General features: G+C 31.8%; 4 protein-coding genes and 1 non-coding gene across 13 annotated transcripts; all 5 read right to left on the reverse strand.

The window, feature by feature from the left end:
* Positions 1 to 4,500: 4,500 nt before the first annotated feature.
* Positions 4,501 to 8,921, reverse strand: LOC107626463 (large ribosomal subunit protein uL30y). Of its 3 annotated transcripts, none has more exons than XM_016329348.2 (7): positions 8,582 to 8,921; positions 6,195 to 6,373; positions 5,984 to 6,081; positions 5,816 to 5,873; positions 5,204 to 5,283; positions 5,015 to 5,117; positions 4,501 to 4,931 (listed from the first exon to the last, which is right to left on the reverse strand). In XM_016329348.2, the coding sequence occupies exons 2-7, from the start codon at positions 6,369 to 6,371 to the stop codon at positions 4,716 to 4,718; spliced, it is 732 nt and encodes a 243-aa protein (XP_016184834.1). In that variant the 5' UTR covers positions 6,372 to 6,373; positions 8,582 to 8,921; the 3' UTR covers positions 4,501 to 4,715. The 3 variants fall into 3 exon arrangements, with proteins under 3 accessions (XP_016184834.1, XP_016184833.1, XP_016184832.1); XM_016329347.3 differs by lacking the exon at positions 8,582 to 8,921 and adding an exon at positions 7,540 to 7,740; XM_016329346.2 differs by lacking the exon at positions 8,582 to 8,921 and having other exon boundaries at positions 6,195 to 6,380.
* A 581-nt stretch (positions 8,922 to 9,502) lies between these two features.
* Positions 9,503 to 15,542, reverse strand: LOC107626465 (uncharacterized). Of its 7 annotated transcripts, none has more exons than XR_015905045.1 (10): positions 15,311 to 15,542; positions 13,700 to 13,969; positions 13,497 to 13,614; positions 13,305 to 13,391; positions 13,082 to 13,107; positions 12,834 to 12,921; positions 12,598 to 12,725; positions 12,346 to 12,406; positions 10,917 to 11,015; positions 9,503 to 9,542 (listed from the first exon to the last, which is right to left on the reverse strand). XR_015905045.1 is itself a non-coding variant. In XM_016329351.3 (8 exons), the coding sequence occupies exons 2-7, from the start codon at positions 13,886 to 13,888 to the stop codon at positions 12,631 to 12,633; spliced, it is 615 nt and encodes a 204-aa protein (XP_016184837.1). In that variant the 5' UTR covers positions 13,889 to 13,969; positions 15,311 to 15,542; the 3' UTR covers positions 12,234 to 12,406; positions 12,598 to 12,630. The 7 variants fall into 7 exon arrangements, 1 of the variants encoding a protein (XP_016184837.1); XR_015905041.1 differs by having other exon boundaries at positions 13,305 to 13,403; XR_015905042.1 differs by lacking the exon at positions 15,311 to 15,542 and adding an exon at positions 14,200 to 14,337 and having other exon boundaries at positions 13,305 to 13,403.
* Positions 15,543 to 16,040: 498 nt separating this feature from the next.
* LOC107626466 (uncharacterized) lies at positions 16,041 to 18,588 on the reverse strand. The gene is made up of 4 exons (XM_016329354.3): positions 18,453 to 18,588; positions 18,241 to 18,318; positions 17,716 to 17,814; positions 16,041 to 16,341 (listed from the first exon to the last, which is right to left on the reverse strand). The coding sequence occupies exons 1-4, from the start codon at positions 18,453 to 18,455 to the stop codon at positions 16,270 to 16,272; spliced, it is 252 nt and encodes an 83-aa protein (XP_016184840.1). The 5' UTR covers positions 18,456 to 18,588; the 3' UTR covers positions 16,041 to 16,269.
* Positions 18,589 to 19,393: 805 nt separating this feature from the next.
* TRNAY-GUA (transfer RNA tyrosine (anticodon GUA)) lies at positions 19,394 to 19,484 on the reverse strand. Its single transcript is given in 2 exon segments — positions 19,394 to 19,429; positions 19,448 to 19,484. It is a non-coding gene; the product is annotated as a tRNA-Tyr (tRNA).
* A 2,045-nt stretch (positions 19,485 to 21,529) lies between these two features.
* Positions 21,530 to 25,455, reverse strand: XTH32 (xyloglucan endotransglucosylase/hydrolase 32). Its single transcript, XM_016329356.3, has 4 exons — positions 25,099 to 25,455; positions 24,229 to 24,329; positions 23,887 to 24,104; positions 21,530 to 21,985 (listed from the first exon to the last, which is right to left on the reverse strand). The coding sequence occupies exons 1-4, from the start codon at positions 25,319 to 25,321 to the stop codon at positions 21,619 to 21,621; spliced, it is 909 nt and encodes a 302-aa protein (XP_016184842.2). The 5' UTR covers positions 25,322 to 25,455; the 3' UTR covers positions 21,530 to 21,618.
* Positions 25,456 to 26,300: the final 845 nt, after the last annotated feature.

Below are 26,300 nucleotides of genomic sequence, written 5' to 3' on the forward strand. Positions count from 1 at the left end.
ATACTTATCAAGTTTTAATCTCAAAGCTTATTAACTAATCAATACTCAATTGACCTAAACGTTTGTAAAAAAATAATAGAAATGTTCGAATCAATATTTACTCCATGCATCTATATATCCTCCTATTGATGCTGTTACATATGATAATAAGAACAATAGTAAGAATAATATATATATTGATAGAAGGTAACATATGGTGTAGAATTTAAAGTGAATTTAATAATGAAATAATAGGATCTTAGGCCGATTTGGTTTGTCGTAACTTACAACCACAGAATACAAGTGGACAATGGCTCATTTACTCGTGACCAAACTGGCAACCGGCGGCGCCAGTACTGAATACTTTAATTAATTATTTAATTACTATACTTTTTTAAAATATGATTATTTATGTATCTTTTCGTATTATTTTAAATTTCAAGAGGAATAATTTTATGACATAATATCGAAATTTTTATGATCAAAAGTGCTTAGTTCAATTTATATTGATTTTAAAATAAAAAAAAAACTTTAGTACAAGATAATTTTAAAAAAAATACCTATAAATAAAGTTTTGCATAAAAAATATATTAAAAATACAACAATTCATATATTTCTTTTCAATCAATTTAAGCTTGTAAGAAAAATAATTTTATGACACATCTTAAAATGACGTATAGATAGCAAAGCTTTGAAGATATTTCAAAATAAAAACAATTTTATATATATCCTTGTGGAAAAAAAATATATTTTATAGAAAAAAAAAATGGTTATGTTTCCATAAGAAAACGCCTTTTACACTTTCTAAAGTGTGAACCAAACAGATACGTAATTATTTACCTCTGCACTACTAAAAAATTTGGTATGTAATTATGTATGACCAACATCAAATAATTTTGAAATTAAAGGCCTTTCATCAATTTTCTTCTTCATATATAGACTCCACTACCATGGCTTGGTGGGTTAGTGACTTGTATGTTTGATCCAAATACTCCTACTTCTCCTTTTTTTGCTTCTGTCACCAACTACCTCAACATGAATCCTCAAGTCAATAGTGCATTTAACTTTGAAATACACAGAAGCAAGATTTATCATTTTATTAGAGTAGCGTTTGGTGGAGAGATAGAGATGGAAAGACTAAGACTGAGAGACAGAGACTAAGAGACAGAGATTAAAATAAATCTTAATATTCTGTTTGGTGTAAAATAGGAGACAGAAATTGAAACAAAAATGAAACTCTAATTTAATTTGCACAAAGGATAAAATTGTAATTAATTAATTGAAATGAGGGTATTTTAGGTATAAAATGTTATTAAAGTTTCAGTCTCAATCTCTAAAAATTTTAGTCTCCTGTGTCCCTACATTTTGGAAATACTGAAATACTGAAATTTTGGAGACAGAGATAAAAATTTTAGTACCAATCTTTGAACCAACAAACATGATACTGAGTCTCACGTCGCTCAATCTCTGTCTCAGTACCTCAAAACAAACGCTAAGTAGGTTAAGAGACATGAATATATGGACTTAATTGTCACAATACCATTAATCTTATTGAATATATATTTTTGTAACTTATCTAATAAATTATATAGCAGCCATTTATTTTATTATTTTTGTATAATCTCATTCCTTGGTAGCCAAGTAAACAAACCAAATCCAAAGACCAAAAAAATTAACTTTATTTGATTATTGTATATTGGTTGCAAAGGATTCATTAGAATATTCCACCCCATGAAAAGAAAACACCTACTTGTTATGAAATGTACACGAACTTTAGAATATTCTGTAAATTAGTTAATTATAGGATAGTTATTTAAATGGGTGTAAGTGATTCTTCTACATAGTCTTATAGAAACACCATGAAATGATGTCATGACTTTAAATTAATTAATCACAAGTAGGGGAGCGTTGGAGCCACAAATGCTTTGAATTGAAGTCATTTTCCAGAAACTTGGCTTTACTTTTGATCTTTACAGATGGACAAGGAGGAGAGGGATGATTTTCATTTTTCTATAAACGATGTGGTCATGATGATGACCTTAAATTCAAGTAACGTTAAGAAGGGTCCCATGAAATCACTTCCATAGATTCTCATGATATTTGTTGGGGTGGGGAGTTCCTATACATGCTTTTTTTTTTAACAATTCTTGCGCACTTTTTGGACAGAGTTTTTTTGGGACAGACTTAATTTTTTTTTTTTTAGTTTTCCACGGTATCCCTCAATCCGGCAGGCCAAGGACTAATCCGTCGCGGTACTGAGCTCCATTTAAGGATTTGCCGCTGGCCAATAGATTGCTGCATGCACAAGGCGGGATTCTCTGAAGTGCATAGGTATTGGTTTTGGCCAGAAAATGGGCACTTTTTTTGGGTTGGGATAACTTGTTAGGCTTCGATACTCTTGTCCCTTGAGGGTGTAAATTTTGAGTCCAAAATCCAACATAGAAGCCTTTTAGAGTGAAAATGTTCAAAAATATTTCTACTCTGTTTCTTAACAATCAACATCTCTGACAAAAAAAAAAAAAAACAATCAACATCCTCATACGTATAGGACCCAATTAAAAAAAAAGGATAATATTAAGAGATAACTCTCTCCCGTTTTAATACAAAAAAAAAAAAAAAAAAAAAAACAGATAACTCTCTTAGTGAATTTGGATTGGTCTAGTAATTAGCTCCTTAGTTCGCTTAAACAAGTATTGAGAGTTTGAATCCTGATTTGTGTCAGTTTTCCAACTAGTTTTATGGTTACGGTCTTGTACTCTTAATCTAAGTTATGTTAGATCGAAATTTGGCAAAATGCAACAAAGGAATCTCGCCTTATGCATGCAGCACTTCATTGGCCAACAACAAACTCTTAGGTTGCGTTTGTATACAGAGACAGGACACTGAGACAGGGACTCAGAGACACAAAATCGTATTTGATAGAGGAGACATGGACAGAGACAATGTGTCTAGAGACACAGAATTAATGTATTTTGTATCTATCATAACAAAGACACGGAGACACTAACAATGGACATAACTTATTTTTCATTTTTCTTTCATTATTCTTGTTAATTTTTTATAATTATATTTTTTATTATTATATTTTTCGTATCAAATTTTTTGAATGAAAAAAGATAAGAATAAATTAAATTTTCATAATTTGTTCTAATTTATCACCAAAAAGAATATAAAAACACAAAATTAGTCTCTTTGATCCATGACAGATTAATCTTTGTCCCGTCAAACTAAGAGATAACATGGGAGAAAAAAAGAGAAAACTCTTCTAATATCTTTCTTCTGATTAGTGATTTAAATATGTAATTAAGGAGTTCCTATCGCTAGCTTCTAACTTTGTTATATATTATGAATTGAAGGCATTCTATGAACATTTGATTTTACGAGCAATGGATAAAAATATGAATAAAACAAATACCTTCTAACAATTTTCAAAAGAAAATATGAATTAAGTTTTATATAGTAAAAACAAATGTAGATTAAATTTCAGAATCATTCATTTATTCTGTAATTTTTTTATTTTAATATTTTGCTAAAAGATTTACAATAAATATAAATTAAATAATAAAAATTAAATTATAAGGTTACCGAACGGGGTAACCACTTTTTTTGTAAGTTTTAAATTTTTTTTATTAGTATCATTTTAAAAAAAATTTAAATCCTTTTAACAAAATACACGACAATTTATTTTACATGTAAATTTTTTTAGTATCTAAAATAATAATACTTTAGACACTAAAAAAATTTACGTGTAAAATAAATTGTCATGTATTTTGCTAAAAGGATTTAAATATTTTTTAAATTGATATTAGTCAAAATAAAATGTTAAAAACCAAGAAGGAGGAGCAAACACAAGTTCCAATGAAAAGTAAGTTAGTTTGGCATTTCCACTATTCTTTGTTTTGATGTTAAAAATTAATAATTACTTGCTTCCTTTGATTATACTCTGAGTTTGATTATACTTAATTTAAAGTTTGATTATACTCAGGTTTAATGCTATATTTGATTATTGAGTTTGATTATACATGTTTATTAAGTTTGATTACACTCAGGTTAAGTGCTATATTTAATTCCTGAGTTTGATTATACAGGTTTGCTGGATTTAATTATGCTCAAGTTCAATGTATTTGATTATAAATATTTTCTTATTTTGATTACAATTAGAATTTGATTATATATGTTTACCAAGTTTAATTATATTCAGCTTACAATTAGAATTTGATTATATATGTTTACCAAGTTTAATTATATTCAGCTTCGGTGCTATATTTAACTGTTGAATTTGTTGAGTTTGATTATACCTGTTTGCTGACTTGGATTATGCTATTCACCACATGAACCTTGTTCAATATTTACTACTTATAAATGGTTTAATTATAGTTCAGTTGAAACCAAAAATGAATTCAATCTGTCCCCTAACCCCTAACATTTCGACATATCTTAAATACTACCAGAACACTTATTTGAAAACAATTAATTAAAGCTAGTGCAATATGAAAATCACATATTTCTCGTAATACTAAATGAGGGATTAAAAAAAACATATTATAAACCGATAATACTCAATGTCTAAAGGACAACTCAACAAACTCTGTTTTGTAAAATGAAAAACAAAATAAACCTTGAACAAAGATTTTTTCAGTGTCAGAAATCTACTACTTTCAAACTTTCAATAAACCTTGATCTAACAAAGCCAATAAAAGACTGAATCCACTATGCTTGGAACAGAAGTCCACATCCTAATTCATTCTCCTGATAAGCTCATTGATGTAGTTCTCCCTGTTTCCGGCATCTCCTCCTTCAACATAGTGGTTCCTCTTCTTCTTCAGGCCACCCAAAGGAGCCTTGAGCTTAAATGGCCAAAGGAAGTTGTTTGCTTCCTTAAAATGTGGTCCAACTGTGATGATCTCATGGATAAGATCTTCGATGCAGATGATTCCATGTTCGCCCAGTGCCTGAAGCGTCATCCAAGGAAAGCAGTGAGTAGATAGAATGTATTTGAATTGTATATTCTAATGCTAAAAATAATATTACAGACCTTCTCAATGATGGAATTGTCGGTTAGGGCAATTCTCTGCTTGTTCAGCTTACCAAAGCCCCTCTTGTAAATAAGCTCTTTTACACTCTTCAGATTTGGGTATCTACAAAAGGAGAGGAACTGTTACGCTTAGCCCAAAAAATAAGGGATTCATCACATTCAAAAAGGCATGACGGCAAGTTTACATACCCATAGGTCACATATGGTTCAACCCTGTGAAGCATGTTCATTGTGGCCTTGTTCACCTTCAGAAAGACACCATTGAAGATCTGTTGCAAAAAAGAAAACAGAGGCAAGGGAGTAAAACATTAGTATGGGTACTTTACACGGTGTAAATGGCAAGATTTCAAACAGGTAGTATTACAAACAAGTACCAAAAACATTACATATTTTCTTAATTGACTATGTCAAACTTCCATGACACTATATAGCCTCAAGACTTTTGGGCAAATGCAGTGATAACACACATAAAGCCAAAGAACAAAAACATCAACACTCCCTTGGGGAACATAACAAGTGACAGAGAGAGGTTTGAGAATATGAGAGCAGACGTGTTTACTCCCCATTTTTTGTGATTCAACAACAAACAAAAATCTGCCTGTTCTAACAAATTGAATAGTGTTTAACAAACCAATAAACAGGGACTTGAATTCAAGTTGAAGCACCTCAATGATCATCACATTAAACATGGTTATAAAACAACAGTCATGAACTGTACTACTAACACCAAGTAAACCATAATAATGCCCACACAAGAAAATAACACAATAAAGCTCAACATTCAATGATTATAAGCAGTACCTGTCTCAACCTCAACAACTGCAAGATCTTTCTTGACTTGGGGTCCATGGCATTGATACTGAAAAAACACAACTCGAACAAGTAAGACCCAGATTACAGAATCAATTAAAACTTGGGACATAGTATTAATAGCATAAATATGGAGTAACAAAGGAAACAAACACATACCCACGGATACGGATGATAAACAGGAGCTTAGCCTCTGGATCAACATAGAATCCACCTTTCAGCTTTGCTTCCCGCTTCAATTGGATCAGCTGCTTTTCCTGTAATATAAAAGCGGGTCAATGTGGCGGAGAAAAATGCAAAGCGCAATAAAGGAAACAGAAACAAACATTAAAACAGAGAAAAAGGGAAATAGATTAAGGTGAAATGCAACCTGCTCCTGGTATTCATTTGCATATTGCTTTGCCCTGCTGTAAATGAGCTTGCGGCTCTCAGCTCTTTTCTTCTTTGCAGCATTAAGCTCCTCCTTTTTCTTCAAGGCCCATTCCTCCTCCCTCTTCTGCTTCTTAAGCACAGACTCAGGAACAATTGCTTTCACCTCCTCACCCATCTCTGCCATTCATTCAAAATAAAAATCTCAGTTATAATTAACATCCAACAAAGAATTCATTAGTTTCAATTATTATACTGCCACATTTCAAACATACGATAATTAACATACAAAGTCATCACGTTGAAATCAACAAACACAAATACACAATAACTAACAAAGTTTTAATCCAATGAAATTCAACGACAAGAAATTAACATACGATAATAAAAGAAGTTTAAAAGTTTAGTAGTCAACATAAGATAAAATAAATATATATTTTCAGTGTTTCAATGAGGACTGGCGCAGCAGGCAATGCAGTCAGAGATCTGATGCTTGTAGATTCATTTGGAAGAGGAACTGGCGCAGCACCAATCCATCATCATAACACAAAATCTCTTTCATGACCATTTATATGCTATTTTTTGTTTTCGTATCCTGTAAATTTCTGCAGATTTAAACAATAAGAAAGGAATTTTCCTAAACAAATACATTGAACAATCAGAAGCAATTTTCCTAAACAAATACATTGAACAGTGAACCACAACCAATTTCCCTAATCAAATAAATATACACATTCATAAGTTAAAACCCCCAAAATACAACAATTAGAACCTAGAACCCTAACAATAAAAAACACACCTTCTTTAACAATCAGAACCTAGAACCCTAACAATTAAAAATAATACACATTCATAAGCTAAAACCCCCAAATACAACAAACTGCATAAACAAATACAACAATCAACAACAATTAGCAAATTCAAAATACACTGAACATAGAACATAAATTATTCAAACAGAAGCAGAAATTCAAACAAATCCAGCCGGTTGCGACATTCATGACTATCTGAGATACCATGAGAGCCGGCCAGAGCTGCAGATAAACCAGGAGATAGAGCTGGAGTTCGAGGATATATGCATTAAAAATCAAAATTGGAAACAAAGAATCATATAAGTTTAACAGAAGCAGCAGAACAACAAAATAAAATAGGTTCAACAAATAATCAATAACATTTCCAAAAAATCAACAATATGATTCTTTGTTAAAAGAGCGACACAAAAGAAATGAAGCCCAAACAAGGAATGAAAATCAACAAACAATAGATCTGGAAATCGCAGAAGATTGAAGGAAGCACGAAGAGTGAAGAGAATAGACATTAACGGAGGGAATTGAGAGGGGACGAACCTGCTGAAAGTGGAACGCGAAGTCGCTCAGAGAGAGATTAGGGTTTTTGTGTACGGCGACTGAGATCAGAGGCTAAGTGCGGAAGGAGCTAGGGTTTTTGTAGTGCTCACTTCAGCTTAGCCTTCTCTTTCGTTTATTTACCATTCAGGGTCCCAACATTATTTTAATTTGTTTGGGCTTTAGCGTTTTGGATAAAGCCCACTATTGAGGAGAAAATATTAAATCAGTGGCCCAATTTGATATTTTATAATAACTAAAAACAAAAAAATAAAAAAACTTTCTCTGAGTGCTTGAAAGTTAGATCCTGAGTGTTGCTACTTGCTAATGCTATTTTTAGTTCGGTCTCTCAATAAAGTTGTTATAACGGAGATAAAAATAACAAAGAATGACCTCAAAAAAGTTGAGGGTTTCTTCACAGCCTATGAAAATTTATCTTTGTATTGGGTTGCCTGATTAGAGAATTAAACAAAGAAATTATATTTGTTTATGAAGTGTGTTAAGCTTTGCTTGACTTAGTAATGTTGAAACACTTTTAATAGAGATTGTTTGTTTTCAATTCCAAAAAACTCTTTTTTTTTTTCGGTCTGGCAAAAACGACTTTCGATTGTGGAATGTAGTTGGGAAAAAAAAAGAAGATCGATTTAACTTTAAAGGGGTTTAAACATGGGAGGCCTAACACTTAATTTTTCTCATTCCCTTTAAAAAAATTTCATTAATGCGATCAACCACAACTGATTTCCTTATGATAGAATGCATATCAAAGAATTAAAGCGACGAATCAAAACAGAATGCATATCAAAGAATGCATATCAGCATAAATAAGAAGTTAAGAATTAACAGTCAATAGCATATTCAATCAAGCTACCAAGCCACCAAACTAGTATCGATGTTTGACTTCATTCATAAATTAGAAGTTAGTTAGCATTTTAAAAATAGGAAAAAGAAGCTGTCCACAAAAGCATGAAAGAAGCTGTCCAGTAAAACAAATTTCATAAACAAATTCACAAAAAAATTTCAAAAGAATATAAAAATCTTCACTTACAAAAAGTCTGAAACACAGCCGCCAAGAAGCAGAGGAGGAGAGAGGAGCGCGCCGGGAATCCGCCGGACACAGAACCGTCGAGGCCCGAGAGGCAAAGGAGGAGAGATGAGCAGAGGATAGAGTAGAGGCAAGACCAAACAGCGCCGCCGGGAGTACGATTCGGTGAGGGCTGGCGAGAATCGTGATGAGACAGGGACCGGCGACTGGGAGACCGACGACGATGAGCTGCTGCCTGAAGGCTGAAGGAAGTCGAGGGTCAGGGTCTCTCACTCTCAACTCTCAAGGTCAGGGAAGGGAAATTAGGGCCGGCTGTTGTTTGTGGTTGTGGGAAGGAAAAGTCAAATATTTTTATTTATATGATATGTAAATTTACAAAAATACCCTTAAAAAATAAGATGGCAGCCCACCCCACCCCGCCCCACCTTCACCCGTGGTTTTGGCGGTGTGGTTTAGACGGTTTTTTAAATTTTGGCGGGCTCAAAACCTTGCTCCGACCTGCCTTTTTTGGCGGTTTCGGCGGTTTGACTCGGCGGGTTCGTCCCGTTTTGCCACCCCTACATTCTATTAAAATGATCGATCAAGGCACGTTATTATCTATATAAAATATAGCATTCTTTTTTCTATTTTTATCTATCACTTACAGAATGTAGACCAAAATGATTTACGTTATGAAACATAATAACCTTGGGAAATGAAGTCGTGGTGACAAACTTTAAGCATATTCTCCTGTAAATTACAGAATAACATATTGAACATTTCTAGTCAGTTCTCATGCATCATTTTAAATTATACAGATAGCATTGTATTTGATGTCATTTTGATCTTTTCCTAGTTGGTGAAAGTTGGGAGCATTGCAACCACATATTGTTGATACTGATAACAATGGACGTTAATCCTGCTTGACATCTACACTTGCAGGTTTAATAGGTTCTACTTGAGCTGGTTCAGTATCGGCCTCAACCTGCCATAACATTAAGGTTTGGAGTTAAAATTATATTCATAAAGTTTATGAAGTTGAAGCATTCATACAAAAATACAAACATAATACAGCGCACGCATGATGCAACACCTCTGATGTGTGTTCCATGAGCGTTTACAATCACTCGTTTTCTTTTAAAATGTTTGATAAGTATGTAAAACATTAAGAATAAGTGAGTGTGGATACTCTTTATACAGATTGCTTCTGACTTAATTGGATATCACTCCAGGAATTTCACGTCAATCACCCTGTTTATTTATAAGGATTAGGTTTTCCACTTTTCCTTATTGCATATCATATTGTTGATGGCAGCTCCAGAACAAATCACAAATCAAGATAGTGCCATGCATATGCTAGGCAACAAGATTCAGAACCAATACCAGATCTAAATTCTAACTCCAGTTATAAGCTATAAGAGATAAGCTTGAAAGTAGAATACAAAATATCATTTTGTTCAACAGCTTTCCATAACATTATGTATTCAAGTTACTAAAGAGACACTGAGGAGATTAATGGGGTTCATGACCCAGTACACCATTGGCTATTTCCTGTAAACAGTGTTAATTCTCTCTTACCAACCAGGATGAAATCATGGACAACTACGCTACTAGAAATTCAAAGAATTTACCTTAAAAATGAGCACAAATCCTCTATCATTATAATTAAAATGGGATTTCTCATTATGATGCACTTAAAATTTTGGTTTGGAGAAAGTTTGCGCCACTTCAATTTCATGGAATGCCCCCACAACTCATTAGATGCTCATAAAAAATACATTTACAAGTGAGTTGCTAACAAAATAATCAAGGAATCTAACCCGAGTTATAGTGAAGTTTGAGCATTAAGTAAACTAGATGAGCGAACTCACGTTGGGTTCTATTTCTAACCACTACCTCGTTGAGCTCAAGCAGCAGAGATTGTTAGCCATCAGTCCAAGGTGTTTTTTTCCCCCAAGGGAAAGAAGGGAACTAATCCTTTTCGAGCACAATCAAGCATTCTCTCCACAACTAGAACCTAGATTTTCCCCATTGCCGTAGAGTGCCTCTACTACTACACCGTAACCCTTGGTGATAAAGGTCCTAGGATCAATTAAGGTTAACTAATGATTTGCCAATTATACACCCCAAAGGAAAATGAAAAAGGAAACAAAGATAGCTTCTTCACTCTTAATTTTGTAAAAAGGAATTAAACCCCCCAGTCCCCATGGTTGTTAACAACAGATAAGTTGAAGTTCACACCTCAAGTTAAACAATAACAAGGGCAAATTCAAAGTTCAAACAATATCCTATTGCATAGCTGTATATCATAAACCAGTTGCAATAATAATAATAATAAAATTCATTCATCATCGCTTACTTTAGCAGTATCCCTCTTGGCTGCAGGCTTGTATGGACATGCTGCAGGAGCCCTCTCTGGTTTCCTATACTCCCAACCAAAAAGCCTATAGATTTTCCCCTTTTGAAAAAAAAAAAAAAAAAAAAAAAAGCCATAAGCATCAATGTTAGAACCAATTACAAAAACAACACAAATATATGAAGCTTAAAAATTACTATGTTTTAAGGCTTTAGTACACATTAATTAATTAAACAAAAAAATATTCACCAGCATAGAAAAGAATTTTGCTTACTAAATTGTAAAATAACTACCATGAGTTAATTCAGATCACTAAAGTAAAGGTGAAATTGAGATAATAGTTACTACATTTTAGTTGAAACTCCAAACTAACAAATATTCATGGATTTCAATTTGTTCAGAAGAGTAACCAACCATAAATCCATACTGCACTCATCGGATCAGAATGAGAGTGAGTGAGAGAGAGAGATGTGAGATTAAATGATTTGATGTGATATGTACTATACTGAGTTGAATCGCAAATCAATCTCTATTAGGAGCATTGCCACTTATAAGATCTATTTTTCTTGTAAACTAGAGAGCAGTGCTCACTCTGCGTAGGTTCATAGAAGCATTAGTGCTATGCAGCTTCCCTCTGATGTATTTGGTTATGTGTATCTTTCTTCTTATTCTTCGTTCTTAATAGTCAAAACCATATCTAAGGATGAAAAAATAAGAATTAGAGTTGGGGTGAGAGTTATATTCATGATTGAATATATTTTGTGTTGAACTTATTTTATTTTCCCTCCCTATTTTGAGTGGTGGCAAAATGTTTTTCTAAGTTGTTTTATTTTATTTTCTATAAAAAATGTTAGAGAATTATTAGAATTTATTATTCTTAGCCATCAGTTAGTCATCAATGTTTAAAAATACAAAATGATGTATGTTATATCACTAAACTAAAAGAATTAAATTGATGACTAAGTAATGGTCAAAAACAATAAATTCTGATAGTTTCTTAGCATTTCTCATTTTCTATTTCTTTTTCGGGCACTCGGGCTGCTTAGTTAGATAAAGCCTCAAATTAATTCTAAAATATACATCATCTCAAATATTACTGTAATCCTAACAATAGAAAAATTGCTCGTTTTATATTGTAATTTATTCATTTTTCAGCCTCCCATGTTATAGAAAAAGAACAAGCATAATTACACGCCATTTTCCAAGTGAGAAGTAAGCCTGATGAGAAAATAGAGTGCGTTATTAAGCCAAACACAAGAAACATGAAGCTAGTGTCGGCAAAACTATTTTAAGGAACTTGCTTTTGCTTCATCTTTAACATACCATAAACCGATGAAAGCTAATTTTATACGCGGGATGCAAAAACGAAATGAACATGATGCGAATATATTTCACTATCTTATGACAAATCAATAAATTTAACGTCAGCAACCTGGAATGCTGGTCCCCATTACTATAATCAGATAATCCACATGCTACACATTTCCGGCATCCTGTACATGCAAAAAAATTAATCATGCCAGTAATAAGTGGGGGAAAAAAATTCTATTTGGTTACGAATTTCTCGCTAATCATTGAGTTATCTTGCAAACCAATTACTTTTACTTTCCTCATTCTGTCTCTGTCTTTCCAGCTAAAGGCGGAAGAAAGGATAATGGTTTCTATAAAGGGAAAATCGTGTTACCCTTTGATGATACTGCTTGCCACCCAATGCTGCCTATTCCTTAGTATCTTCTACCTCTTGATGAAGTTGGTGAAACGAATATAGGAATGACGATCGCATATTTGCCATTTCTACTAGTGTCTCTAGTGCTGCAAAGAATTTCATTCGACAGAATGTGTTATATCCTGGTTATCAGCACATTTGCAAGGGAAGCAAGGAGATTTAAGATCATCAATTCTTAATTCTTATATGTCTACCTCTCTCAAATGACATTTGGGCGGCTCGAAGCTTTGGCGGAATTAAAATTCCAAAGACTGACAATGACTTCGCTCGCTCCCTTCGAACCTGTGAATATCACCAACAACATTTATACAATAACTCAATTCAAAGCTTAGAAACTTGTACAAGGGAAATGTCTATAATTTGTTCACTCCATGATTCCATCATGGTAGCAATGATATTAATAACAATCCAGTGCAAGAAGAAGAAAGTGTAGAATACTTACTACTACATCATCATCATCTGCGAGTTCTGAAAATTTCTTTGCAATGGTCACCTCAGCAGTTTGTACAACCACCATGTATAAGAAAATTAGAAACATCTAACAGAAGTACTTAAAAGTACACAGCAGCAGAATCAAATAACAAATGAAGCAGAAGTTTGGTTGTTTCATTTAAAAATATGGTTAAATTAGCACAACCCTCGTTACTCAGGTAAGAATGCCATACCAGAAGATTTGGTGCTATTACTATCTTCATCTTCTTCAACTTCTTCAGAGGATACCCATTTACGCAACACGAACCATGCTTTTGCATCTACCGAGTCAACTTCAATATTCAAACAGATAAATAATCAAGAAGTACACAGCAAAAGGATTGAACAATTACCACCATGTTCCCCTATAAAAACACAAACTTTACCATCATATTCGGTAATCTTCAACGTTGTAGAAGCTGGATGGAATTTGAGGTCCAAAAGAGAAGTATTAAGGCGTGCAGTTCCCATGGAATGCCTCGCACTCGCTAATTCCATCCATGCCTGTCCAAAATTAGGGCAAGTGAATTGCAGATTTGTGAGAAGATTTTAGTTTTTTAGGGAATTAGGAAGAAGAATGAATACCTACTTGTCCAAGTGTGGAAGAGAGAGAGTGAGAGAGGGAAAGATAGCTATTAAGCGAGTCCATGAATTGCAACACGAGTTTCTCTTCAGCTCCAGGCTGGAGTCGCACTTCCCGTCGATTCTCAACTTCAACCCCCTCCTGCGGCGGTTCTTGATCGCCGCCACTTTCGGGAAAGAGATGCCGTTCCTCCATGAAAGTTAGTTAGTTCACAATTCCAGCCTCCGATCTCTGCAACGCTTGTTTGATCTCAATCTTCCATCATTTTCCAATGACCTACAAAAAAGAACAACCAAAGTATTCATCTATTCCAAAGTACCATTCCCTCATCCACCGAGTTAAAGCCCACGGCAAAAGAAAAGAATGGAAAAGCGAATAGGTAAAAGAAATAAAGAGAGGGAGAATCCAAGAGAATCTAACCAGCTGACTTCTGAAACGTTACAATCTTTTCAACATAGCAATAAAATCACAACGACAATAAAATCACAACGATAATAGCAACTTACCCACCAAGATTTAATTGGTGAAGGCTGCAAAAGTAAATAGACAGGAAAACACCAAGATTTTATCAAGTGTTGATGCAGCGACTTGCGCGGCGGCGGCAGATTGCGCGGCGGCGGCAGATTGCGCGGCGGCGGGCGCAGGTTGCGGCAGCGAGGGGAAGAGGAAGATATTGAGATTTGGAGTAGGGGAAGAGGGAGAGAGAGACGGGGATTGAAAATCCTAGCGGAAGTTGATAAAGAGAGGAAAACCCTAGCAGACCTCTTTTCTCTAAATGCCTTTGAATTTGAAAATAAAAGAAAAAGGGGACAAAGTTAAAAACCAATAATTTAAGGGGTCAAAATTTAATTAATAAATTTTTCAAAAAAAAAAAATGGGGTACATTTTATAATTATTTTTATGATGGTTAATGATAAACCTACAAAAATGTGGGAGCAAGGAATCCATGGCCGTGGATTATAGTTGGGAAAAAGAAAAGATCGATTTAACTTTAAAGGGGGTTTAAACATGGGAGGCCTAACACTTAATTTTTCTCATTCCCTTTAAAAAAATTTCATTAATGCGATCAACCACAACTGAATCATTACTTTTAAAATATTCACAGAGTAGGCTCCTTCAAGCCATTACGTATATATATCTTCTTGCTTTGTTCTTTTCCACTTTAATCAAGGTTCAAAGTAGGTTGAAATTTGAAACTTTGTTGTTTCTTAGTGTATCAATTATATTCAATTAACATAATTTCCTTTTATTTTAAACCGTGTAGAATAAGGAAGAAGATTGACGAAATAATCACAACCCACCCACAAAACAGCAACACAGCAGAATACTAAACAAAGCATTAACAAAATTAAAAAAATGAAGATCAAGTGAGCAAGCACTGACCTTCGATCTGAGGCGGCGAGCAGAATTACCAGATGAATCAGCACAAACACAAACCCAAAATCACAACACAGTTCAATAACAAGTAGCACAAACACAAATCACAAACACAACAAAAAGAAGAACAGAGCAGTGAGCAGTTAAAAAAAGAGAGAACAGAGCAGTGAGCAGAAAGCTAGAAACAGAGCGCGTGAAAAAAAAATGAAGAACAGAGAGCAGTGAGCAGGCAGTGCTGACCTTCGGTGACCAGACTAAGACGACGGCGCGAGCAGAGGGAAGACGAGGAAGACGGCGAGCAGAAGACAGGCGAAGACGACGAACACCCAGAGTGCAGACGAAGACGACGACGGTGAGTCAGACGAAGATGAAGCTGTTCGGCGAAGGGGCTAGGGCTTAGTGTGCAAAGGCTTCCACGGTTCGAAGAGAGAGAAAGTGAAGGACTGAAGTGAAGGCTGCTTTTTTCTTTATTTGAACCCTAAACGTACAACGACGCCGTTTATTTGACTGAAGGTTGCTTTTGAATTGATCTCTCGTTTTTTGTAAATATTTGATAAAACTAATAAGTAAAGCTTACTAATTAAGTAATTAATAAATTTGGTTCAGTGGCTAAGAATTTTTTGCACATACTTAAGGTCTTTGGTTCAACTCCTATATATATCATTTTTAAACATATATTATGAAGGTCCTTGGTTCAACTCTTATATATATCATTTTTAAACATATATGTATAACATATATTATGGAGGGTGTGCTCTACCCGCTCCGCAGGCCAACCCTCTCTGCGCCCAACCCTACTCGCAGCGGATCAGATTGGGTACCCGCGGATAGGTTTCATGCTGCCAGGCCTACAACTGATTTCCTTATGCATTCTATTAAAATGATCGATCAAGGCACGATATTATCTATATAATATAGCATTATATTTTTCTATTTTTATCTCTCACTTACAGAATGTAGATCAAAATGATTTACGTTATAAAACATAATAACCTTAGGAAATGAAGTCGTGGTGACTAACTTTAAGCATATTCGCCTGTAAATTACAGAATAACATATTGAACATTTCTAGTCAGTTCTCATGCATCATTTTAAATTATACAGATAGCATTGTATTTGATGTCATTTTGATCTTTTCCTAGTTGGTAAAAGTTGGGAGCATTGCAACCACATATTGTTGATACTGATAACAATGGACGTTAATCCTGCTTGACATCTACACTTGCAGGTTTAATAGGTTCTACTTGAGCTGGTTCAGTATCTGCCTCAACCTGCCATAACATTAAGGTTTAGAGTAAAAATTATTCATAAAGTTTATGAAGTTGAAGCATTCATACAAAAATACAAATATAATACAGCGCATGCATAATGCAACACCTCTGATGTGTGTTCCATCTTCCATGAGCGTTTACAATCACTCGTTTTCTCTTAAAATGTTTGATAAGTATGTAAAACGTTAAGACTTAAGAATAAGTGAGTGTGGATGCTCTTTATACAGATTGCTTCTGACTTAATTTGATATCACTCCAGGAATTTCACATCAATCACCCTGTTTATTCATAAGGATTAGGTTTTCCACTTTTCCTTATTGCATATCATATTGTTGGTGGCAGCTCCAGAACAAATCACAAATCAAAGATAGTGCCATGCATATGCTAGGCAACAAGATTCAGAACCAATACCAAATCTAAATTCTAAACTCCTGTTATAAGCTGTAAGAGATAAGCTTGAAAGTAGAATACAAAATATCATTTTGTTCAACAGCTTTCCATAACATTATGTATCCAAGTTACTAAAGAGACACTGAGGAGATTAATGGGGTTCATGATCCAATACACCATTGGCTATTTCCTGTAAACAAAGTGTTAATTCTCTCTTACAACCAGGATGAAATCATGGACAACTATGCTACTAGAAATTCAAAGAATTTACCTTAAAAATGACCACAAATTCTCTATCATTATAATTAAAATGGGATTTCTCATTATGATACACTTAAAATTTTGGTTTGGAGAAAGTTTGCGCCACTTCAATTTCATGGAATGCCCCCACAACTCATTAGATGTTCATAAAAAAAATATTTACAAGTGAGTTGCTAATAAAATAATCAAGGAATCTAACCCGAGTCATAGTGAAGTTTGAGCATTAAGTAAACTAGATGAGCAAACTCACGTTGGGTTTTATTTCTAACCACTACCTCGTTGAGCTCAAGCAGCACGTTTGTTTGCAATCGGTCCTAGTTTTATTTCCCCCTGGAACTAATCCTTTTCGAGCACAATTAAGCATTCTCTCCACAAGTAGAACCTAGATTTTCCCCATTGCCGTAGAGTGCCTCTACTACTACACCGTAACCCTAGGTGATAAAGGTCCTAGGATCAATTAAGGTTAACTAATGATTTGCCAATTATACACCCAAAGGAAAAATGAAAAAGGAAACAAAGATAGCTTCTTCACTCTTAATTTTGTAAAAGGAATCAAACCCCCCAGTCCCCATGGTTGTTAACAACAGATAAGTTGAAGTTCACACCTCAAGTTAAACAATAACAAGGGCAAATTCAAAGTTCAAACAATATCCTATTGCATAGCAGTATATCATAAACCAGTTGCAATAATAATAATCATAAAATTCATTCATCATCGCTTACTTTAGCAGTATCCCTCTTGGCTGCAGGCTTGTATGGACATGCTGCAGGAGCCCTCTCTGGTTTCCTATACTCCCAACCAAAAAGCCTATAGATTTTCCCCTTTTGAAAAAAAAAAAAAAAAAAAAAAGCCATAAGCATCAATGTTAGAACCAATTACAAAAACAACACAAATATATGAAGCTTAAAAATTACTATGTTTTAAGGCTTTAGTACACATTAATTAATTAAACAAAAAAAAAAATTCACCAGCATAGAAAAGAATTTTGCTTACTAAATTGTAAAATAACTACCACGAGTTAATTCAGATCACTAAAATAAAGGTGAAATTGAGATAATAGTTGCTACATTTTAGTTGAAATTCCAAACTAACAAATATTCATGGATTTCAATTTGTTCAGAAGAGTAACCAACCATAAATCCATAAGAATGAAAATCTGAATTATTTTGGCTATGCTCACAGAATCTAAAGTAATCAGAATTTCTGATCCGATTCGGTAGGATACATTACGAAACAGAAGAACTTACCATGATAAAATCGAAGAGGAGAGGGAGGATGTTGACGATGGGAACGAGGAACAGGGGCAACAAACAAGCCAAGCAAACCTACAAACACATATTATGAGAATTACTCAGCGTTCAATTCAATTATTAAATTCAGAATAAAACAAAAAATAAATAAAATCATAATTGAAGTAAACAGAAGCATGAATTGAGCGATTGAGTGAGGGGAGAATTACCATGTTTGCGGTGAATGAATGTTTTGGGAGCTCAAAGCTGACAAAAGAAAACCGAAAACCAAGTAGCGTAGAGATTCAACAAGGACAAGGTAGGTGGCAATTTGGTAATTCCAGAATCTCAGTTTGGGCCGTTTTGTCCTTTGAGCTTGGCCCCAAAAAAAATAAGCTGCACGAGAAGAGGTTGTGATACCAAAAACAAAAAAAAAAGGATATGTCCAAAACCAACCAAAAAAAGAAGAGAATGAAAACCTTGACCAAGACTTTTTCTGCAGAATAAAAAAAATGTCGTTACATTTACCAAAAAAAATATATCGTTACAAGGTAGAAAAATTATAGACTGGAAAATATTACAGATTAATTACCAATTTGGTGCCAAAAGATTCAGCTGCCAGCCAAAAAATTTTAAAAGATATTATCAACAAAATATTCTAATTTAAAAATATGATAAAAAAATTAATAAATATATTTTTTTTGTAAGTAACAATAAAATTTTTATATTTAATAAATGATTTATGGAATCTAAATTTTTGCAATAATATTTGAATAAATATTTTTTTTTTGTAAGTAACCACAAAACTTTCATATTTAATAAATTATTTATGGAATCTAAATTTTTGCAATAAATATTTAGAAGTAAATATTTTAATAAAATTTAAAATAAAATATCCGAAAAATTTTAAAAGATATTATCAACAAAATATTCTAATTTAAAAATATGATAAAAAAAATCAATAAATATATTTTTTTGTAAGTAACAATAAAATTTTTATATTTAATAAATGACTTATGGAATCTAAATTTTTGCAATAATATTTGAATAAATTTTTTTTATTAAGTAACAACAAAACTTTCATATTTAATAAATTATTTATCGAATCTAAATTTTTGCATTTGAATAAATATTTAGAAGTAACTATTTTAATAGAATTTAAAATAAAATATCCGACCTGCCGGATTCGAACCAGCGACCTAAGGATTAACTGGCAGATTACCCACTACAGTCCTCCGCTCTACCAACTGAGCTAAGGTCGGATTTGTTGATGGCAAGTTGTTGATAAACTTATATTAGTCTGAAACAAACAATATTCTTTTACCATTACTTTTCATGGCCTTATATATGCAGAGTAAATTTTATGTGTGCGTAGAACATTTACTAGAATTTTATGGATAAAGTATTTTGGGTCGGTTATTCTTTTCTTTTTTTAATAATGTAATCATCTCTAAATCTCTAATTGTTGAGTAAATATTCCTTCAAATTTCAACATTTACTATAATTTTTTTTTCACATACTTGATAGATGATGATGTAATTTACACCTCATAAGTAAGAACATTTCCACATCGTAGAGAAGCCTAATGAAAAGAAAGTAGGAGAGAGTGGAGGATTATTGTATTTGTAATGCTAACCATATCTATTTGTTTTTTGAGAACATTCCATATATCATTTTCACTTTATTGATAATAATTCATCAAAAGCTCCCCACTAACAACCCTATTTATATCATCATTCATGCATTATGGGGCCTCTACATTATTTCCTAAATTATTTTTCTTCAACAAGAAGTTCATATATGTTAAATTGGAGGAACCATCACGTTTCATCAATTTATAGTATGCAACTTTAATAATTGTGTTGTTAGTTACATATTCTTTTTGTCTTTGTACATTATTATTAATTATCACCCATGTGAATAATATATATTATATCAGTTTGGTTTACCAAAAGTTGAAACCTTATTTTTCAAGAGAGTATTGTTGTGTCACTGGCCAATGAATTGTTGCATACACAAAACGGAATTCAAACCTTCGACACTTGCTTAAGCGGACGAGTTAACTGATTATTAGATCAACCCAAATCGGTTATTACTATCTAATATATATTTATCTAGTTTAGCTCTTTCATAGCACGTTCCTCTAATAACTTTACATTCATTACACTACAACATTTTCTCATATCTAATATAAACACAAAGAAAAAAGAACTAAAATTTCCCTTATTATACTAAAGAGTTACACTTATTACAATTGTTATGAACCAAAATGTTAATTTAAAATTTTAAATAAACCAACAATAAAAATGGTTGCATGTATTACACTTGGATACACGTTCTATTTAATTTTGCACTTGAAGGTTCCTTGGAGTAAATGAAATTAAATGAAAGAAACCAATTGAAAAGTTTCAGAACTACTGACAATGTTTAAATTCTCTTATAGTTATTGCCATGGCATTTAGTTTCATATATTCCAAAATAAAGTAAGGTGAAAACTGAAAACTGAAAAGGGAAAATATTTAATTTTCAAGAAAAAAAAAAAAGAAAGATGAACAAGAATACAAGATTCATGTGAATCAAACTCTCATCCATAGTTAAAAAAAAAAAAAAAGTAGAAAGTGGTCACATTCAACTTACACAGTCAACAATAATATAATGAAGTAACTATGCATATATATGCACAATTACATACCTAAATTAAAAAAAAACATGTAAAATAAAATAAAAGAAGGAAAAATATCATTACATAATTAAAGTAACAATATGACATAACAAAATGAGGACTGTGCTTATAATATTCGCACTCATAACTCAACTGTGCCACCATTCAGCTGACATAATAATTATTGACCCTCTGCTTCTCATTCTCTTTTCATTATTTTCCTCTTCTTCTTTTTTTACCTTCTAAAAACAATAATAAAAAAAAGTCCACACTTTTCATCAATGTTGCTTTCAAGCTAGGGGACCCCAACTCAAGTCATCACCACAAAATATAAAAAGCTTTCTTAAAAATATATAAGAAAAATTTTGACTAAAATTTCAGTCCTCACAAAATTAAAAATTATAATTTAATCCCTCCGCGGGACCAATTTCATTTATTTTTTAAAAATATTTGAACCAAAACGACATTAAAAGAAATTAATGTCGGAGATAACAGAAGGGATGGTTTGTAGGTGCTAATTTTTGGTTTTTTTTTTTTTTTATTGTTAAAGACTTTGCTGCTCCACTTTATTGTGTTGAGCTATTTTGTTAAAAAAAAAAAAGAAATTAAAATTCTATAGGGACTAAAATCATAATAAATCACTCATTTTACACCCAAAAACGGTTTTCTTAGGGCCTTAAATTATTAATAAAATAATTCACTTTATAATAATAAAGTTTATATATAATTATAATTTAACCCCAACATTCAGGTGTTAATCTATGGTCCCTTTTGGGGTCTTGGCAATAGTTATAAACCATATGGTGTCTTTGGACCCACCTCATGGTCCAATATTGTTGCCTGGTCAAGCCACCGGACCTATATGGTGAGGCTGAGACTGGGTGGCACCACCGTGATGCATAGGCTGAGCAACCACTAGCCTTGAAATTTGTGTACCTTGCAACAAAAGGTTGGTACCTATAATCAGCTTTGTACTTGCCATCTTCAGTTGCCCATGATGATGCATCCCATATTGAACCATAAACCCACATTGGTCTTAGTGGAAATGTGTAAGCACTCTTTCTAGGGTACCTTCTTATTGGCACATCATCCACTAGGAATCTGATACATTATTATTGTTTAATTAATATAATAATAATAATGATGTTAGTTTAAAAAAAATGTTTAATTACTCTATTAGTCTTTATAGTTTTATCGAATTTTCAATTAGGCTTTTATACTTTTTTTTTTATTGAATTCCTATACTATATCAGATTTTGTAACTAAATCTCTACCGTAACAAAAACGTTAGAATTAACAGAATATTATATTTAATTATACAGAATATTTAGTCAAGTGTTAGGCATATTTGTTTTGTTTAACAAAATATTCCATTAATTCTAATGTTTTTGTCACGGCAGAGACTTAATTACAAAATTTAATATAGTATAAAAATTCAATCGAAAAAAAATATAGAATCCTAATTGAAAGTTCAATAAAATTATAAAGATCAACAGAGTAATTAAACCTTACAAAATAATGTATATAAACTTGTTAAATGGGAATTACTTATAATAAGGATTAATTAGTAGCACATGGCTAGCTACTAAAGTTAATTTTATAATAACTTTAATGAATGGTTTTAAAATAAACAAGTAGATTAGTAAATTAATGAGAAAAAAATCAGCATACAATTAGCAAAATTTATTTCAGTTTTAGCCGATGAATTACTACATATATAAAATGAGATTTAAATTGAATTACTACATATACAAAATGAGATTTAAATTTATCACACTTATTTAAATCCAAGATAGTTCATCAAATTGTTTTAACATGATTAAATATGTCAAATGCCTCTTTAGCTTTTTTTCCCTAAATTTCAGAGCAAATGAAATTATTTCCCTTTCATCTTTTAAAATATCATTAAAATTGTGCCTACACTCTGGTGCTTAATATTGTTGCTAATAAGGACCAATGATGTGAATGACACATACATATATATAGGATCCGAAAATATATTTTTTTTTATAAAATATACTTTTTTTATTATATAATATTTGTTCACATATTTTTTTAAATTTCATTTAAAAAATGTATGATAAAAATTACGCTTTATAAAAAATTAAAAAAAAAAAAATTTGTGAACAACCATTCCACGTGGAATCCAACCTTAATTATTATATATACACTATATTATTGATTGGTTTATTCTTTCTATGCTTTCTCTTAAATATGCTTCAGCCTTCAGCAGAAAATGAAATGTGGCTATCATGTTTCTACTATATTCTCTATTGAAATAGGTCTCAAAAGTCAAAACAGTAATCTTGTTTTGACACTTATTGAAATGCTATACCTCTCATTACCACTGTGTTTCTATTATTAACTAACAATGCATTATTTTTTGGTTAATGAGCAATGGTTTTTAAAATACATTTTAATTCAGAGAAAATGATGTGACATTCTTATTCAAACTTAAATAAATAATAAGTTGCAATTATTGAGTTGAAATATAACATACATTATTATTTCTATCTCACAGATTATTGTGACTATATTTTTCTTATTATTTTTTTTTTGTTGTCTCGGTATCTTTCAATTTAACAGAAGAAGAATTAATTTACTGTGGATTTGAATTTTATTTAAAAGTTTGCTGCTGACTAATGGATTATTGCATGCAAAAAGCAGAATTCGAATATTCGATACTTATTTAAAATGACGAATGAGCTGGATACTCGACCAATCCAAATTAATTAAAATTTATTTATTTTTAGTAGTCTAGATTTTGAGCTCTATGACAAGGGAAGCAAATATACTAGAGATATAGTTACTATTTTAAATTAAATGAAATTAGCGAAATTCTTAAAAATATAATTTAAGCAACAATAATAAAGGCAATATATTTTAGTATGGAATATTTGAAGGGTAGGACAAAACAAAAGAACTTTAATTTTGCTTAGAAAAATCTATTGTTTTTATATAATTTAAAAAAAAAAAGAGTCACAAGAGGAACAGTGACTTACATGATTTCTTTAGGAGACCAAAGAATAGCATAGTGATGAAAATCTTTGGTAGGATCAAACCACAAATGGAACTTCATCTCTCTTCCTATAATCGTTCCATCCCCACTTCCTCTTATGTAAACATTTGTTTGTAAAGTATAAGGTTTTCCAAATGTGGTCCCAAGAAACTCTATGTCCACTTCATCATGGAACCCAGGGTGTGCTTCATTGTTAGAAAGCTGCAATATAATTAATTAATTAATTAAGCTAGCTAAACATGATTAATAATGTACAAAGCTAATTCAAATTATTCATTTTGAAACTCAAATTAATTAATTTGATCATATGATGAAAATATTATACATAGAAAGCTGTTATAACTCCTGCAGTGTAGCCAGGGTGGAGCTTAATTGAAGCACCAAAGTAACCTGATCTAAATGGACGAACTGATTTGAATCCACTCCCTGTTAACCATAAAAAAAGGATACATTTCAATGATACATAGTAAATAGATTATTAACACATTTAATTAACCAAGAAAATAATTTTCTTTGTTGAGAATACTTGTGTATTTACAATTTAAATAGTAGATTTAATTATTTTGTTAGTCTTTATCATTTCACTAAATTTGTAATTTAGAACTTTATACTTTTTTTTAATTGGGTACATTATTTTTAATTTTATAATTAGATCCTCGCTAGTGTAAAAAAAAATTATAATTAACAAAATATTTATCCTCAAATTAAAGCATCTACAGTTAAAAACCTAATTATATCTTAAACCACATATTTTTTTAGAGAAATATTTTATTAATTTTAATATTTTTATACGAAAAAAACTTAATTATAAAATTAAAAGTAGTGTAGAGACTCAATTAAAAAAAAATATAAAGACTTAATTAAAAATTTGATAAAATTATAAGAACTAACAGAATAACTAAATCTTAATAGTACATTTAATATTGTTTAAAAAATATCTATATTTATTCTTTTTTTTTCTGTAACTTATATATATATATATATATATATATATATATATATATATATATATATATGAACAATGCATTAAATGTGGTTAAAAAAAATATGTAAGTATATTATTTCTTATAAATATATATAAAAAATAATTTTATAGGCATTTTGAAAAGAAAAATTAAATAAGTATGTGATAATGTGTTGAATAATGCTATATAGTAGATAGATAATGCATTTAGCAAATTAAAATTAAACAAACCTGAGGTTCTATCAAGCCAAATTGTTAATGCATTATTGTTGTCAAGTGCTTGGTGTTGAGGACCCCAAAGGTTTCTAAATCCTTTGTAAAAGTTCATAGACCTGAATTTGTGACTTGGCCAGTATCCTGGTGAAGGAGGCCAATATCCTCTGCTTGAATAACAAGGTTCCATAAACAGTGATGAAGAAATAGCAAAGAGAAATAATAGTAGAGCCTTCATCATATGAATGAATGAATTTGATGAAGTAGAAGTGATGTATTTAGAAAGAAAAGAATGATGTATGCTGGTGATTCTGGTAAGTGTCTATAAATGCAGATTTGTGTGAGTGTGAGAGTGAAAGAGAAAGACAGAGACTTATCAAGATCATGAACAACAGAGTATGGTAGTAGTACATTATTTTTATATAATAATAAAATAAATATGAGAATAATTAATGGGCCCCCTTCTAAAGAGATAAAAAATTGTGGTGAATTTGAGGAGGGATTAAAATACTAGCTAATTAATCATATTAATCATTAATTGAGGAATGGTGCATAGTCCAAATATTGTAGAATGTTTTATTAATATTAAAAAAATAGATACTAACAAATTAATATTTTTTAGAGAAAAACCCAAAACAGTCTTAAAAGACAACGAGGTCCTTGATAAAAAGAAAATTCAACCTGATTCCCGACAATTATCTCGAAAGGACAACGAGGTCTCTATGAAAAAAAAAATCAATGTTATTTTTTTTTTGCACATGACTAATCTGTCCAAAAAAAAAATCAGAAATCAAATTGGATGTTTTTTTTTTTAAGAACCTCGTCCTTTTGAGATAATTATCAGGAGGTGGATGGAATATTCACTCTATTTTTTATCAATATTTTAAATTAATACTTTATTTTAAGAATTTAAGATTTATAATTTAAAATTTAATAGTGACAAAAAATATAAAGTTTATTGAATATGCACCACTATTAAACTTGGTTTGAAAGTTTGGAGAAGATGATGGCACACAGAAAGGAGGTAGATGAGGGTGCTTTAAATGCTCCCCAAAAAGTAAAAAATTGTGTCTGTCTCTGATCTTTGCAAATAGTTGCTGGAATAACCCCCCATTTTTTTACAATATATAAAAGTCTTTTCACCATCATCTATCTACCTCTTCATTTTGTCTGTTTACTAGTCACTATGAAAACAAAAGTGGGGATCAGATTTTGTAGTA

Source organism: Arachis ipaensis, chromosome B2, assembly GCF_059453495.1.
Source record: "Arachis ipaensis isolate K30076 ecotype BB chromosome B2, ASM5945349v1, whole genome shotgun sequence".
NCBI classification, from domain to species: Eukaryota; Viridiplantae; Streptophyta; class Magnoliopsida; order Fabales; family Fabaceae; genus Arachis; species Arachis ipaensis.

Bases quoted from the DNA above. Each gene is read 5' to 3' on its own strand.
- LOC107626463 (XM_016329346.2), bottom strand. From the start codon at position 6,380: ATGGCAGAGATGGGTGAGGAGGTGAAAGCAATTGTTCCTGAGTCTGTG. The intron at 5,284-5,815 runs GTACTGCTTATA...TTTTTGCAACAG, and splicing joins AGTTGTTGAGGTTGAGACAG to ATCTTCAATGGTGTCTTTCT. The intron at 5,118-5,203 runs GTATGTAAACTT...CTCCTTTTGTAG, and splicing joins GAACCATATGTGACCTATGG to ATACCCAAATCTGAAGAGTG.
- LOC107626465 (XM_016329351.3), bottom strand. From the start codon at position 13,888: ATGGAGGAACGGCATCTCTTTCCCGAAAGTGGCGGCGATCAAGAACCG. The intron at 13,615-13,699 runs GTAGGTATTCAT...AATTTTGGACAG, and splicing joins TCTCTTCCACACTTGGACAA to GCATGGATGGAATTAGCGAG. The intron at 13,404-13,496 runs GTAAAGTTTGTG...TGAATATTGAAG, and splicing joins GAAGATTACCGAATATGATG to TTGACTCGGTAGATGCAAAA.
- LOC107626466 (XM_016329354.3), bottom strand. The intron at 17,815-18,240 runs GTAAGTTCTTCT...TTTTTTCAAAAG, and splicing joins TCCTCTTCGATTTTATCATG to GGGAAAATCTATAGGCTTTT. The intron at 16,342-17,715 runs GTAAGCGATGAT...ATGTTATGGCAG, and splicing joins CCAAGAGGGATACTGCTAAA to GTTGAGGCAGATACTGAACC.
- XTH32 (XM_016329356.3), bottom strand. From the start codon at position 25,321: ATGATGAAGGCTCTACTATTATTTCTCTTTGCTATTTCTTCATCACTG. The intron at 24,330-25,098 runs GTTTGTTTAATT...TATGGTTAACAG, and splicing joins TTGGCTTGATAGAACCTCAG to GGAGTGGATTCAAATCAGTT. The intron at 24,105-24,228 runs GTATAATATTTT...ATTATATTGCAG, and splicing joins GAGTTATAACAGCTTTCTAT to CTTTCTAACAATGAAGCACA.